The sequence below is a fragment of the Seriola lalandi genome, unplaced genomic scaffold (assembly GCF_002814215.2).
Source record: "Seriola lalandi dorsalis isolate HSWRI2012SDOR001 ecotype SW California unplaced genomic scaffold, Sedor1 jcf7180002054780, whole genome shotgun sequence".
Lineage (NCBI taxonomy): Eukaryota > Metazoa > Chordata > Actinopteri > Carangiformes > Carangidae > Seriola > Seriola lalandi.
The window spans coordinates 206062-222960 of NW_019525333.1; the positions used below are offsets into that span (position 1 = coordinate 206062).

At 44.0% G+C, this 16899-nt stretch overlaps 1 protein-coding gene across 1 annotated transcript; it reads right to left on the reverse strand.

Moving 5' to 3' along the window:
* Positions 1–105: 105 nt before the first annotated feature.
* Positions 106–16839, reverse strand: eepd1 (endonuclease/exonuclease/phosphatase family domain containing 1). Its single transcript, XM_023425464.2, has 8 exons — positions 16661–16839; positions 15619–16524; positions 4618–4669; positions 3489–3599; positions 2603–2737; positions 1934–2072; positions 1586–1780; positions 106–556 (listed from the first exon to the last, which is right to left on the reverse strand). Exons 2-8 carry the CDS (start codon positions 16464–16466, stop codon positions 369–371), a joined length of 1668 nt encoding a protein of 555 aa, XP_023281232.1. The 5' UTR covers positions 16467–16524; positions 16661–16839; the 3' UTR covers positions 106–368.
* Positions 16840–16899: the final 60 nt, after the last annotated feature.

Below are 16899 nucleotides of genomic sequence, written 5' to 3' on the forward strand. Positions count from 1 at the left end.
CTCTGACAGGAAAGATGAGTGTTACAGCAGAGCCCCTGATAAACTGGGTCATTCAGATGATTCTGCACTTATCTGCATTAATAATTATCATTCAGACACAGCAGGAACATCTATTAATTTATCTTTATTTCATATACATATAGAAAATGTTTGGCACATTTCTCTTTAAAGTACATTATATATTTTTTCTCTGACTTTTGTATGGTTCTATGACTTCTACACCAGTTACTATTTTACATTGATAAAGTGAAACGCAAAAAAGGCAATCTTGGTGCTTCTTCACATTCATCAGGAAACTCTTCATTCATGGCAAACCAAGATCGAGCAGAGCCCAGACGGGACAAAGTCACTCTGATGTCGTCATGTCGTCACCGCTCATGTTTGGGCATAATGTCTCTTCTGTCCACCGCCATTCCCGGTCTGCTCAGCTCCTTGGGGGATACGTCGGCGTAAAACTCCGCCACCACAGGGCAGTGATCCGACGCCACGCCGCCCCACGACCAGTTATCTGGAATCCAGGGGTTCGTCAAGCCCTCGCGCACGACGACGCAGTGACCTGTCAGAGGAGACAGGGAGAGGCGGGAATGTGAAACTGCATCTATTATCACACGGTACGGCTGAACAATAAGCAAAACAACAACAACATATTTTGCAATAATTTTGACATGAGTCACGATTTTAGTGGAAATTTTTGAATTTCATTTTCACTGTAAAAATATAGAAATAATGATGATGTGACACAAACTTTGTTCCTTCCATCTGGAGAATGTGATTCGTGCAGCTCTGTAGCAGCACAATGCTTCGTCTATAACGGTCTGTTGTGACACTCTTTACCTTTTATCATCGGGAAATTTAATTTTGCCACATGACGACTTCCATAATATTTCGATTGATTGTTCCGCCCGACTCTGAAGTGAAGTTTGATCTGACAGAAGCTGCTGTAGCTCACATCCCACTATCATGACACACAAGAAGCTCCTTCCTGTTGGGTGCGAACATTCATCCATCGTAAACAAGAAAGAAAAGCAGGAATCCTGGACGGATCACCAGGTGGAGTCAGACTGAAGACTGAAGACTTTAATAGAAAATCATTAAACACTGGAGTTTTGAGTCCAATTTGTTGTCCAAAAAAATATATTGTAAAGCCGTGTCATCCTAATGGTCAGTATTCAGAGTTCTCAAAGACTTGAACTCATTTAAAACTTTGATTGACTTTGACTTGAACTTGTCTTAAATGACTCAGGACCTGATTAACTTGATCTTACACTTTAAGACTTGAACTTACAGACTCAGCTTTGACTGAAATGTCTACTTGGATGTGTCTCAAATAACCTGAGACTTGAACTGAACTTGTTGACTTGAATTTGACCTGAATTACTCAAGATTGAACTTGAGCTTCTCTCAAATAATTTGAGAATTGACGCGGACTCGTATCAACTAACTTTGACTAAACGGCTTCAGACTCAACTTTGACTTTTCTCAAATAGCTTGAGACTTGATGTAGATTTGTTTCCATTAAGGGACTTTGAGACTGGAGTTGGACTTCTTGTGAATTCCTTTACATGCATCCATACTGTGCACCTACCACAGCAGATCTTCTTGAGGGAGCGGCTGACCCAGATGTTATCCAGGCAGTGGGTGCCCTGCGGTGAGCGGGTGCTGATGTTTGTGAACTGGGTGGATGGGACCAGGGCACAGAGCTTCTCTTTCCTCAGTATGTCCAGCTCTGAGCTCTGAGGGGGGCAGCCAAAATCTCCCAGCACCACCAACTCCTTCTCACCTGCAGAGCAAGACGTGGAGAAATAATTTAGCTTCGTGCAGAGCTGGAGGAAGAACAGGGCGTGATCTGTCTGTTGTGATCCAACATTCCCGCTCTGGTTAAACTGAGTGAATCCAGAGAGTCCGGCGTGTGTGCCGTGAAGTCCAGACTGACCTTTGAGTGTCTCCTGGATACTCGGGGAGAGGTGCTGACACTTCACTTCCTCTGTGTTGTGGTTCTTGCCGTTGGACTCTCCCGGGGAGGCGGCGGCCTGCATGTGGACGTTCACCACTGTCAGTTCATATGAACCGACCTGATGGAAAACATTGGGCAGAAAAATTATAACTTAACATCAACTACATAAAATCATAAGATACAAAACATGGCGATCTACTCATGCACGAGATATGCAGCTTACTATTAGCATTGTACCAACAAGCTTATAATAGTTAGAGGGAACATCCCTCACAGACATGTTCATGGGGATCCAGTAACTCCTCAACAGCAACTCACTTTTGCAAAGTGAAAACTGAAAGTCAGTTTTAGACTTCAGCAAAGCAACCGATCAGAATACGGTTACAAATGTGAAATAATAACAAGAACTTGGTTCCTATTACTGAATTCATTGTAACCCTCACAAACTGTTCATGTTTCCGCCTCCACAGTAAGAACTCCCTCATCACAAGTGTCTACAGATCATAGAAAGTGTAAACAGCCTCTCTGACATTAATACATGGAGGATTAATCCTTCACTAATGTGTCAGGACGACATACTGTCTGTGCTTTGACATCAGCAGACGTTCCTCCACCGCCGCCTGGTCTTCAGAGGAAATCTTTACTTACAAAGAAGTGAGCGAGGTAGAGTCGAGGGGAGGTGTGATTCCCGTTGCCGTTGACGGCGGGAGACTCCAGGACGGCAGCGTCCTTCAGGTCAATACCGGAAGAGGTGTCCCACAGAAAACCAGAGTAGCTCACTCCCTGGGAATAAAGGATCATGGGAAATGGAGTCAGATTATTTGATGTACTAATGAACTGCTTATGCAAATGTTTCAGTACGTACAGTACTTCTAGTAGCAGTTAGCTTCTGCTAGTTTCTCAAAATGCAAGATTTTCTGTTTATTTTCTGTTTTTAAGAGCAAACTCAAGACCTCCCTTTTTAGTCTGGCTTTTAACTGAATTTTATTTATTTATTATTATTTAATTTAATTATTTTGTTTTAATAACCAACTTCTATTTATTTTATTTCTACTTTTATTTTTGTTTTCTCTTCCAAACATCTCTTTTAGCATTTTATTTTATGTACTATTTTTTCTTAATTTTTTATTTGATTCTTAATATCTTACTTTTCATTTATGGTTTTACTCACTGCCAGACACGGCCAATATTTTTATATTTGATTATTTCATCCTTATCGTTATCTTTGTTTTCCAGTCTTCAGCGTTTCCTCAATTCAAATTCATGAGATTCACGATAACGTTTCTTCAGTTCCTGTTATTGCTGCCTTAAGTTTTAGTAGTGTTTTTATCCCTGTGTGTGCGTGTGTGTGTGTGTGTGTGTGTGTGCGTGTGTGTGTGTGTGTGAGAAAGAGAGAAGGGGTGGGATGACTTTCTTTATATCACTTCTATTCTGTAAAGTATTTTGTGTTGCATTGTATGAACGATATAATAAATAAGGATGAAAACGACAGGGTGGTATCTGTCCTGAGTGATGGTGTTGAACGCTGCTGCACCTTTCCCGAGCGCCCGGTGGGTTTTTCAGACACAACACTTTTCCATGATCCTCGTGGCCATTTCCACTTCCGTATGCTGGACAGCGTTCCCTGGTTTAACTCCACACAGAACTGCAACAGAAGGAGAGAAATTACTGTCAGATTTCAACGAGTAAACACAGAGACAGTTGTTGGTTACGTTTCATCTGTGGAAATGACTCTAATCTTAGTCCTGGGAAATCTTTTTAGAGGGAGAAGGAAGTCTCTGGATAATTAAATTCAGGTTAAACTTTTAGGTTAAATACTTAAATTGAAGCTAGTAACTAAAATGATGTTACTAACTGAAAACAAATAGTCATTAGTAATAATTAGCCCCCTGTAGCTTCCCACAGGGGGCGCCACAAACATGTGCACCTGAAAACCTGGGGGACAGACGTTCACCAAATGTGCTCCACATGTTTTTGGGGCAAATATTAACCAAAATCTCAAGTGCCATATTGATTGATGACAGTGGGCGGGGCCTATTCATCAATATCTGCCATAAACACACACACACCTAAAGGAATACGCTCATTTTCTTTCTTTCCATGACTGAGATGAGAAGAACAATATGAATCTCCTGTGTAGTGTACGTAGCGTATGGAGTAAGATTAGCTTGCTATCTTATTATTTTTCCTATTATTAGATGAGTAATGAAAGTGATGGAGGTTTAACGAGGTGAAGGAGAAGACAGTAGAGCACAAACGTTCTCTGATGCTGAACGAAGCTCCAGCGTCTGATTTACTGTCTGTTCCTGTGTCATTTGTCTTCTGCATCTTTTAGCATGTTTTCACCTTATTGAATAAAAAAACAATCTGAATCAAAGTCTAATCCAATATCTCCTGATTCCCTGACAGTGCTGAAGAGGATCCCCTCCAACCCATAGCAACCACTGTCATATTTATAGTCGTGAAAGCACAGGAGAGCGCTAACACAGTTCAAACCCAAATATGGGCCTAGAAATAGAAGACATTTACACTCGGGAGTCGGAGACACACACGGAGTGAGTGGAGGGAAAAATGGGACATTTGCATAACAGCAACACATGAAATAAATGGGAAACACTGAGTTAAAGTTGCTGAATGCTGCAAATCAAAGCAGCAAACTTTACCTTATCGAGAGCCTCCCGCTCCAGCAGGTCCTGCACTGCCAGCAGCTTGATGCTACAAGCAGAAGGAGACAAGTTTTACAATTACACAGGGACATTGTGACGGTGTGTTCACTGTATTATAGTCTGTACAATGAAACTGTCACAGTGCAACACGACTTTTGTTGAGTAGCTGCAAGTAGGTGTGTCACCGTCCACCTCATTTACACAGATTTTAAATATGTGCATGAAAAAAACTAGATGCAAAAACAAAACATAAAATCAGATTGCAAATTATTTAATTTTTTAATTTGAATTATTTTTTTTTAATTTGAAAAAAATCTGTCATTTTGGTTTATTTCAAATTCATATGGTAGTTAACAGTTAGCAGCTAGCAGCTAGCAGCTACCTTGTCACTGCACCAGCTCGAACACTGTTGAATTGTTGATGTATTTTGTTATTTATTTGGTTGATTAACGGCAGAACTGAGATGAGTTTGGTTTGCTGTTAAACTGTGTTGCCACATGGTGAAAACACAGTGTTTAACATAGACAGGGATGTTTCCATCATGTGAAGAGAAGAGTTTTACACAGTAATGAAACACAGCGACGGCCGGTCCGATTAGTGTCGACACACGAGACGCATCAGCCGACCAGAACAAGCAGAACATTTCCTCTTGGCAAGTTCAGTGTTTTTAAAACGGAGAGAATCTGATTAACCCGCTGAGACTGAGACTAAAGACTTTTACTGCCCAATAAACATTTATCCCTTTAATTCTAAAATCATTTTTCAGACCAAACGTCGCAATAAAAAGCAATAAATTTGTGAGAGGCACCAGAGGTGAAGAGGAAATGTTTAGCAACAGAGCTTGTGACAGAAGTGAAGGAGCATTTATTCTGGATTAAAGTCTTTTTACAAATGGCCTCTAATGTGAAGAAATGTAGAATTTAGTAACAAGAAGGGAAAGAAATAAGTTCCAGTCTGAGCTCTTTCTTATTTTACAGGGAAACACACACACACACACACACACACACACACACACACACACTGCACTTAGTCTGCAGTACCATATGCTAAACTGACTGAGTGCAACACATTGAAATGAAGTGGGTGGCAATGCTTTGACCTCATTCACCTCTAACCCTCTAATTCGAAATCAGCCACACAGAAAATCATGTTGCATAACAGACTTTGCTATTAGTGAAGTGCTGCTGCTGCTGCAGCGCTGCAGCTGAGCGTTGCAGGAGCTCTGTTACGACTCCAGAAAACACTGTGCGTTACGTTTTTATTCCTACACGCCGGCGACAGTCAGAGCAGCAGCCATTTTGTTTTCAGTCGTCCATCCGTCCGTCTCATTCTCGTGGACTCGATCTCTCAGAAACGCCTCGACAGAACTTCCTCAAATTTGTCAAAAACATTCACTAGGCCTCAGGGATAAACTGATTAGTTTTTGGGGGTCAAAGGTCAAAGGTGAAGGATGTGGTGACCTCACAAAACACTATTGAGCCATTACTTAAGACTCCACGCAGCAATTAGAAGAAAATTTCAAACATATGCTTCATACTTTCTCTGACTCTGGAGAAACAGGGATGTGACCTGAAACTGGTCTGAGTGGCGGAGGGATACGACCACGAGGAGCTGATTCCAGTTTTAATGACTTTGCTTGTTTTTTATCAAAATCTTGAAAATAAAATTGTGACAAAAACAGATCCTGTCTTATTTCTTTTTGTCTGCAGCCACTGACTTTGTTATGAGTCTAGATTGAAGAGGAGAGCGAGAGATGAAGGAGGAGAGCTGCTGATGTGGAGGCCGTTCAATTCAAACAGGGAGGAATACTATTTCATTTTATTGTCTCGTGGCTTTTTGATTGTTCACTGTAGCAGCTTGATGTTGTTATTACTCCTTTAAAGACTAGATTATCCAGCGTGTCACACGCAGCATGGACTAATCCAGGCTGCAAATACATTTATATAAGACCACCAGTATCAATAATCCTTATTTCAGTTTTCCTGCTAATCCATCTCTTTCTGCTGCTCAAGCATTTTCCTCACTCGACTGAACGTCTCACGTAAGAGCTGGTGAGTTCACGAGCAGAAACCTTTTCACCTTTGTGATCAGTGAGTCCACAGATCCTGTTTTCAGAACAAACAGTCTCCCCTCCCTCCCTTTCCTCTCCTCTAGGTGTGATCACTCTGCACAATGAGAGAAACTCTCACAAAGACCCTGCTGCACTCCTGCCGGTTAAAGTCCTGATCCTCTTGTTTTCACTGGCAGGGACTCGCACTGAGCGGACCTGAGGTTCAGCCATGTCATCAGGACATGATGCTGAGTCAGTGATTCAGCTGGTGCTTTGATTGGGTCGCCAAAATGTGCTGTGTCTATCGCAGATAATCATGACGCACATAACAGAACATAAGCCAGACGTACACGAGAGCAGAAATAAAAACAAAGGTTACCAAGAGCCTGTGTGACTTAGTGTCACCGTGACGACAGACACTCCATATCTGCTGCCGCTGTGTGGACGGACACGCAACACGCTGAGGCAGAACGCCGAGTGTCTGATTCAACATTTTGTCAAACTGAGGCAAACCTAAGGGCAGGCGCGAGGTTGCATAATAAGAAGTGACGAGCAGCAGCAGCAGCAGAGACGACCTTGAACATAAATAACGCCGCTGAGACTTTTCCAAGCCTCGGACAGGGGAAGGGCCGCAGGCTGCAGGTCACCACGGCACAGATTTACACCGTGCACAGCACTACGAGCTGCTGACAGATCTGAATGTGTTTCTGTTTTCAGAGTGTTTCACTGCACAACACTCAGAGACAAACACTGTTACACAGAGGTCGATCAATACCAAGTAAATAAATGATGACAACATCTACTCAATAAAAATGGCTAAGAGCAGGAGAGGAGCAATCACTTAGAGATTATTATTATTGTTATTATCATTATGCTGGAAAATTAATTTTTGATTTTTGTTCCTACTCTCAAACGCACAGCGCTCCATAGCAGCTTCACTCCGACGCAAGGATGACCTGATTAGAATGTGGTGGTCAAAGGTCAAAGGTCAGGTCACAGTGAGCTCAGAAAACACTTTTAGCCAGCCAGTCATATTTTCTCTGACTAAACAGGGATGTAACCTGGAACTAGTCTGAGTGGCGGAGGGATACGACCGTGAGGAGGTGATTCTGGTTCAGACTGTTCTCCTTCCTCTGAATGCAGAATCTTTTCTCTTCTCTCTCTTCGATGATTCTTGGCTGAATAATCTGTTGTCGACATGTACGACGTAAACATCTGGAGGACCAACACAAGAACCCGACAGATGGCTGCACGTTGTTCCCTCAAGCGACACAGTGCAACATAATTATGTAGGAACCTTCAGCATGTTGAACTGTGTTGCATCGGGGACACGTAATACAAGTTGAAGAAATAATGCAGCTGTGTCTCCGGTGCTTCACTGAGCCTCCAGTTATGTTTACAATGTACGTACAGACTCACTGGTGGATGTAAAATATATTGCTACTGGTGAGAAACTCTCACCGACTGTGATGCTACAGATGTTGGATACATCGTCTCCACAGCTGGACTGGACTTGTGTAGCCTGTTTTCAACCTCATATATGTAAGAATAGATGTTCACAGTCACTATAAAGCCTGGGAGCGGCTCAGCTGCGGGGGAAAATGTACTTTGTGGTATCAAAGAGTGAACGCTCTGTGTACAACTGTTTGCTCAGTGCGAGTTTAAAATGAGCTGCTGCCCTGGTGTGATTACAGTAAACAAATGAGATCATGGTTAATGAGTACCAGCCATTAACACATGCCAACAACATTATCAGTGTTATTCTCAAAGTCAGTGCAGAGCTGGAGGCAGGACGTGGTTAGCTTAGCTTAGCATAAAGACTGGATGCAGGGGGAAACAGCTAGCTTGGCTCTGTCAAAATAACCAAAGACACACCCATGACCTGATCTGAAGCTCGTTAACTTTTACATTTGTTTGATCCATAAACAAACAGAAATGTAAAAATAACATGGCTGGAACAGTTTGTTGATTCATTTGTGAGCTCTGACCAATAACCGATCAATTCCTATCAGGATGGGAGGTGAAGTAATCAGATAGATGTTTTATTAAAAGCATGGTGGTTACAATTCATTTCATTATGAAATGTGCATTTGTGTAGAATATGTAAGTTACCAGTGCAGATTGTGTCTTTGGCGTGTTTGTTTTCACAGCCGCACCCGGACTCTCTCCTTTATGGCTTTATGGTTCGTACACGAGCCGAACAGCAACTTTAATTTAGTTTAATGATTTAATGAGTGTTTAATCAGAAGATGCTGCTGCATGAGTCTGAATCTAACTTCCATCCTACATCACATTTAGTGATTTACACTCAATGAGATATTTACTGTTGTTATTTAATTTTTAAAAATTATTTATTAAAAATGTCTATTTTCATTGTGTCATTGTCCATTTGAATTACAAGCGAATTTACTCGTGACAGTAAATTAGAAGCCAAGGACAAAGAGCATTGTGTCAGCAGTGAATTAGCACCACATGATCACATGCATCTAAACTGAGTGCGCTACAGATGATCTGCTAATTAGCTACATAACCTACAAACTGGATGCACCTTTCAGCCGGTTGGATGAAACATGCAACAACAATACGTGTCTTTGTGCAGGAGATAAGAAGGGGACGTTATGTTACAATGCTGCTGTAAGTGATGTATGTAAACATGTCTGACTGGCTCTGTGTAGAAAGAGAAATGTCTGAAAACAGCAATCAAAAGGAAAGATTATAGGATGAATGGCTTATAATTCTGAATATTAATAGAATAAAATGCTCTGCATGAATGCAGCTATTCAGAAACTCTCCAGTGGTTTTATGAGCTTGAATTCTCTGCACAGTAACAATAAGCCGACCAGGGAGGAGAAGCAGATCTGATTAGATGGTACTAAGATTAACAAAACAACAATGACAGCTGGTTTACTGGCTACAGTGTGAGGTGTAAACACAGCAGGCTGCTATCATACGTTAGCCACGTCCGCTAACAACATGAAGGAATGAAAAGCTGGACAGTAAGACCCCTGAGATGAAAATCTATATATATAGATATTATATATATATAGATAATACACCATGACTCAGTGTTTCCACCTTGAACTGCAGTGAACCAATGACAGTCTCATAGAAACAGATTCAGGGTTTCATACGTCACAAACCTCAGGAACCAATCCTGTCAACTTGTGGGGACAGGGGGGCGGGGCTAAATACACCTGAAACCTTGTCAGTACAAAGAGAGAGAGAGTTAGCATTAGCACAACCGCTAACACTGTGTCAGCCACTGCCAGTTACAGGCTAACAAACAACATAAACAAATAAAAGATGCTAACTACGCTAACCGTTCTAAAATAAATGCTAACTGTGTCAACCATTTTAAAGAGATGCTAACTGTGCTAACCATTCTGAAAAGATGCTAACTGCGCTAACGGTTCTGACCCGTCTGCTAGTCTCTGGTTCTGGTCTCAGACTCCTCCTCTGAGTCTGGGTCTGACTGAGGCTCAAACATGTGGCTGAGTCTCTCTGATGTTTCCTCCTCTCACCGTCTTGATGCTCTCTGCTCTCTCACCTGTCCACCTGGAGCAACAGGTGGACAGGTGAGAGTACGAGCTTCTGACACATTTTTATGTGTGAAAACATGTTAAACAAAATATGAATCATAGCAGAGGATTTCTACAGAGTTTAAAACATTTCTGGAGAAGAAGTTTAAAGGTTTTATTCTCATCATTTGACCTGGATTTCAGTCAGAAGAGCAGCTACAGATTCTGTTTATGTGTTTGGTTTGATGTAATCTGCCTGAGGCTGCTTTGGCTACCTACACCAGATGAGGATGTAGATCTCTTTGTCTGGTGTCTCTTCCCTTTTCACTCTGTCCTGTTCTAAGAAACTACAGCTTGCTTCTAGTAGGAACTCGCGACACTCATCAACCCTGTCAGCAGGGTCAGAGTTCAACGCAGCACCACTGAAAACAAACCTTCATGACTTGACGTGGTGATGGAAAGAGTAAAAGTAAAAACGAGCTTCAGTAATCGTGCAGCTTTAAAGTTCATCTTGTTCCTGTCATGAAACTGTCCCTGATGTTCGAGCTACGTGATCCAAATACAAAGCTAATTTCTCTTTAACTTCCATTATGTTCACACTACAGTGATGAGGGCTAACTGAATATGTTAAACTCAAACAGCACATGAAGCTGTAGGAGTCATCTTTGACTATTTTTGGATTAGCTGGAAGTTAGGGGTGGAGTCGGACACTGCCAAGATGGCGACGGCGGAGCAGCTCACTCTGAGCTTCAGAAAGCTGTGGGTGACGTCACGGAGCCGATGTCCATCTTTATTTACAGTCTATAGGCCAAACACATCAGGCAGCGTGAAGCTCCTAAAGCTTTCCAAATAAGCTACAGAAGTAATTTCATACACACATACAGACTCAAAGTGAACGCATTAATTCAAAGCGTTAGCTACGGTGACAAACACAGCCAAAGAACCATCTACACAAACATTAGCTGTAAAGCTAGCTAGCAACAGACGCACACACTGTAGCTGTGTCCGAATTCAGGGGCGGCGCCCTTCAGAAGCTGCGTTTCAAGACCGATGACGTCACAGCGGCGCAACTAGAACGTCCCATTTCAAAGGCTCCTTCAAATGCCTCCTTCTTTTCCTGGTTTTCCAGGTCCAACATATCCCATGATTCATTGCGCATCGGTAATGACGGTTAACATCACTGACAGAGAGCCTGAGGATTACACTGTTAAATGGAAGTATTGGGTTTCAGCTCAGTTCAATTGTTAAAACGAAAGACATTAAAACCTAAAGTCACGTGTTGTCAAGGTTGCTAGGCGACAGGAGCCACGCTTTTTCCCCAAAATGTGGAACTATTCCTTTAAAAGCCACAACCAGAGTCATGCACTCATGTTCAGCAGCCTGGCTCGTCAGTGATTGGTACCAAAGGACATGAATCAGATGATGCTGGCGAGCCCACCTCTGTCCTGACGGATCGCTTCCTCACGGCCGTGCTGTGACTCAAATCTGTGTCTCGTGTCTTCACTTCCTGTGTGTGCCACAGTGTCAGGTAGGTGGGTTTAAATCCGATGAATGTGTGGTGTCGCGCTGAAGAGGGATGCTCTTTTATTTCCTGGGTGGATGCTGCGTGTCGCATTAAATTCTGTTTGGCAGTTGCACAATACAGCGAGACATTAGATGCCATGTAAATTAATTACACAGTGTGACGCAAGAGAAGAACCGCGTGAGTCAAACAGAAGTTACAAACTGTCGTGCAGAAAAATAGATCGGACAGCAACACAGCTTTTCACATCCACACCTCGACCTGTATTAACCCCGTTTCACTTCCCTCCCGCCCAGTGTGTGAGGCTGAGTAATGGCTGCTTTATTACCAACATCAGCAGGCGTGTGAGGCTGCGGTGGCTGAGCTCAGTTTGCTGTGTAACCTTTGGTAAGCAGGAGTTCATTGAACTCTAGAAGCTCTCAGCTTGTGCCTGGAGCAGAGCCAGGAAGTGAGTAAACTCAGCCTGGATCTTGTGATTGCTCACAAAACAGAGGCTAAGCTGTGCAAACCCCCCCCCCCCCGATATCTCCTCCGCAGCCTCCTCGTTAACCGGCGGGTCGCGACCCAAATGTGAGTCGCTGGGGGCCATTTTCACTGGGAAGAGTTGGGACAAAAAGAGCGCTTTATTTTGAAGGACAAAAACCCATCCACACAACACCCACTCCCATGAGGAAGTGTGTGTGCAGTAGCCGTTTGTGGCCTGCGTTGTCATGACAGCAACGTCCAAAACAAATGTAATTTATGTTGCAAACACGGTGAAACAAGAATACGGCACTGACTTCATTAAATATGAGTTTTCTTACTCTGAGGTTAAAAAAGGGAACAAACGCTCAGTGTGTTGTGAAAGCACGAAGCTTTCCCAACTGAAACACAAGAAACGCCACGCCATCACAGCAGAGCTCATCGTCCTGCAGCGGACGGACTTCAGACCACAAAAAAAATCAAAGGTATTTAAAAAGGTAAAGGTAAATAAAGGTATAAATCAAGGGATTTAAAAAGAAGAGAGCATCGTGGGTGAATAATAGATTCAGAGTTGCTTCGTCCACCATGACCCCGGACTTTTAGCCGTGTCCCAATTCAGGGCCCGCTGCATTTTTAAGACCGATGACGTCACAGCGAAAGATCCACCTGTTGGATCCTTTTGCTGTCCGACATTTCCCATGATTCACTGCGCGTCGGTAATGAAAGTTAACATCACTGACAGAGAGTGTGAGGATCAGACTGCTCAGCAGCTACAACAGGTACAACTGTTAAAACCAAGAGACTTAAAACAAAACGTTTTAGCGGAAAAAGCACAGTGGCGGAGGCGGGAACAGCTGGTGACGCACCGCGAAAACCCGCCGTAGACAAGATGGACGTCTCGTGTCGGTTCGGCGGCTACGAAGCGTCTTAAACCCGGAAACAGCTCAGGAGTCTCTTGTCAGGAAGTGCGTGTTGCTCAGAGGCAACCGGGCAGCTAAATAAATCTATTAAAATTACAATCGACCTCAAGACCGGAAAACATCTAAACTTCTTGGCCACATCGCCCCGCCCTCGTTTCAAATGGAGCCTCTCTATTGGACAGCGACCGACCTGTGGGGCGGGGCGCAACTCATCTACAAAACAGAAGAACTTTGGTGAAAAAGATGTAAAATATAAAAATATAAATAATGTTTTGAAAACATTAAAGGAGATCAGGCGTCGCCCCAGTTTATTACACAAATATATTTAATAAAACTGCTTTTCATTCTTGATTTCAGTGTTTTTATCTTTGGTTTTTACTTTTGGTTTTAATATTTTTTTGTGTATTTTATTGATTTTATTTTTTTTAATTATTTGTAATTCTCCCTGTTGTATCACCTTGGTAACTGACACTTTGCCTTACCTTTGTTTTCTTTTATGTTTGTACAACACTTTGTAACGCTGTTCTGAAAAGTCCTATACAAATGAAGTTATTATTATTATTATTATTAATAATAATAATAATAATAAAAATGATGGATGTGGGCCACTAATCTTTTTTAGATTTTCATGTGGGCCATGAGTCGGAGAAGGTCGGGAACCACTGGCTCATGGATCATGTGATCGCTGCATAGCACAGCGGACTAATTTTACTGGCAGTGAGTTTCAGACGCCAGATGTCCTCTCATGACCTCCTCCCCGCTCCTGCACCTATCCAAGCAGGTCAGGGCGCACCACCCGAGTATGAAACGGCACACACACACCCAGCCGGTGTAACCTGACGCCAACAGATACCGGGAGAGTCCGATCACACCCCGCTCAGGGAGCGAGTATCATGAACACAGAGTAAATAAAGACATGGAGGCGTGAAAGACAAAGTAAGTATCTAGTGCAACATTTCATGCAGAGCCATCACAGGTCTGCTGAGCTGAGCAGCTTGTTGTCAGTTGAAATAATGAATCCCTGTTCTCACAGTGTATCTGAGCAGATCAGGCTGAATTCACTGAGGCCTGTTTCCCTCTTATCTGCACAAACATCACACTGAGGGCTGAAGTCCAGCGTCGGTTTAACGAGGCGACCACAGCTCACCACGCTCTCTCTGCTCTTCACTCACTTTCTTTACAAATGAAACCTCCAACATCATCGTGTGGTAAGAGGCAGAGCGGCTGCACCACAATCAAACAGCTTCAGCCTGCTGCTTTCATGCTGCTGGACTGTTGCCTTGAGGAGAGAGATTTTAAATGTTGTTGTGTTTTCTCTGGATTTTCGTCGTGTCACACACGACACAATACAAACTAAAGGACGCTCTTAATATTCAGCTTTGACACCGAGCCCCGGAGGAAGGCAGAGCCACGAGAGTGAGTGATACTGCGTTACCTGTTCTAGGTCGATATTGCACTGGGGGGGGGGCAAAGTCCTGAACACATCTGCAAACAATCAAATCACCAAAGGCCAGAGAGAAAAACAAAACACAAACAACTTCAGGAAACATCTTCATCAACGACACACAAGCTGCAGATTCTCTCATCACAACAGGAAGTGTTTCCAGGGGACAGTAAGAAGTGATGGACCAGGCTGGGATGCACAATAATTTGTGGCTTTTGAAGTTAAAAGCATTGAACAAAAAGTGCATCCCAGCCTGGTCCATCAGTTTTTACTGTCCCCTGGAAACACTTCCTGTTGTGATGAGAGAATCTGCAGCTCGTGTGTCGTTGATGAAGATGTTTCCTGAAGTTGTTTTATCTGTCTCCGCAACGCCGTGACAGAACTTCTTCAAATTTGACACCAACGTTCACCAGGACTCAAGGATGAACTGATTTGATTTTGGGGGTCAAAGGTCAAAGGCTAAGGGCTTAGGGACCTCAAAAAACACAGTTTTGGCCTTGTAAACGCCATATCTCTGTAACACCTTGAAGGAACTTCTTCAGATTCGGTACAAACATTCACCAGGACTCAAAGATGAAGTGATTAAACTTTGGTGGTCAAAGGTCAAAGGTCACAGTGACCAATTACTCAGAAATCTGAACTGCTTCTATTGGCCTACATCTGAGGAATATGATTGGTTGATTGATTAGTTGATTCGGTGGCCAACATTGATCATGAAAACTGTGGGAAAATATTTTATATAAGTTTATATATTTCAACAACAATGTTACTCAGCAGGTGACAACAGAACAAATCCCAACGAAAACTAGATCCAGTTTTTCGTAGATTCTTCGTTTGAAATGATTTTCCCTGTGATGCAGCTGAATTTCCAAAAGTATTTTTCATGTTTGTAAGTTAGATTTGAGTTTTTCTTCTACTTCTTCACCCGTTTCCTCCAAATAACTTTAAGTGATTGAATTTCTTCACTTTTTAATTCATTGATTTTCAGACACTTTTGCTTCTCTCTGATATGAAAAGGTCAAGTTTGGCCTCACATGACGTTAACTACCAATCACACCTTAGTGCAGGTGAGTTGTACTCACTCATTCTCCAGCAGGGTCATGCACACCACCTCTTTGACCCCCGGGTTGTTGGCCTTGTCGCAGGAGCAGTCCTGCAGGCTCCAGGTGGCCAGCCGCACCACGGGCTTCCCGTCCCGCAGCCCGGGAGGCGGCTCCACGCTGGGCCGCACGGAGATGATCTGGGTCGGTCCTCCGGGCGGGAGGTCCAGGTCGTCGCTCCTGAAGCTGAATGAAGTCGGGCTGGGGTGGGACTTGGTGGTGCAGGTCAGCCCCCCGTTGGTGTTGGTGGACGGCGCCCTGGAGCGCTCCACAAACACCTGGAAGCGGATCTTGTCCAGCAGGGAGCTGTTGATGTGGTGGACCCGCACCAGGTCCTCGATGCTCCTGAACGGGCCGTGCTCCGCCCGGTACACCACGATGTTCTTGGCTATCTTCTCCGTGATGCCTCGGATGCTCATGAGCTGCGCCGGGGTGGCGGTGTTGATGTTCATCCCGGTGCAGGACTGGTGATCCAGGTCTTTGCGCAGGGACGACGGAGAGTGCTGGGACGAGCTGGTTCTGCTGGAGACGCAGATTTCCAGCTTGATCACCTCCAGTTTGGAGGCCCCGATCCCGCTCACCAGAGCCAGGTCCTCCACCTTCTTAAACCCCCCGATGCAGTCTCGGTACTCCACGATATTCTGCGCGACGCAGCGGTTGACTCCCGGCAGAGTCATGAGCTCCTCCTCGGTGGCCGTGTTGATGTTGAGCCGCTCCTGGTTCACCAGGATGTGGCCGAAGTTACACGCAGCGCTGAATTTGCGCTTCCCGCAGCTCAGGTCCGTGGGGTCCCGGGGAATGGAGCGGTGGCAACCCAGACTCCCCCCCATGACGGCTCAGGGAAGCGGGTCACCGGAGCTCGGGTCGGTGCGGTGGATGGAGAACAGGCTGACACGACAGACAGGACAGCGACAGTCAGACAGGTGTACAGACAGACAGACAGACAGACAGTCAGTCAGACAGGTGTACAGACAGACAGACAGTCAGACAGACATGTAACACTGATGATATTACACATACGCACCATTCAGCAGCTGTCCTCAGTCCGGGCTACATGCTGCATGTATCCGCTCTCCTCTCCGTGCAGCTGAAAGCCCGTGTGTGTGTGTGTGTGTGTGTGTGTGTGTGTGTGTGTGTGTGTGTGTGTGTGTGTGTGTGTGTGCGCGCGGCAGATAACAGCAGCATACACGCTCCACTGGAAACTTTGCCCTCGATCAGTGAGCTACGTTACTGTCCACAGGTCGGCCTCGTCAATACCCCCCC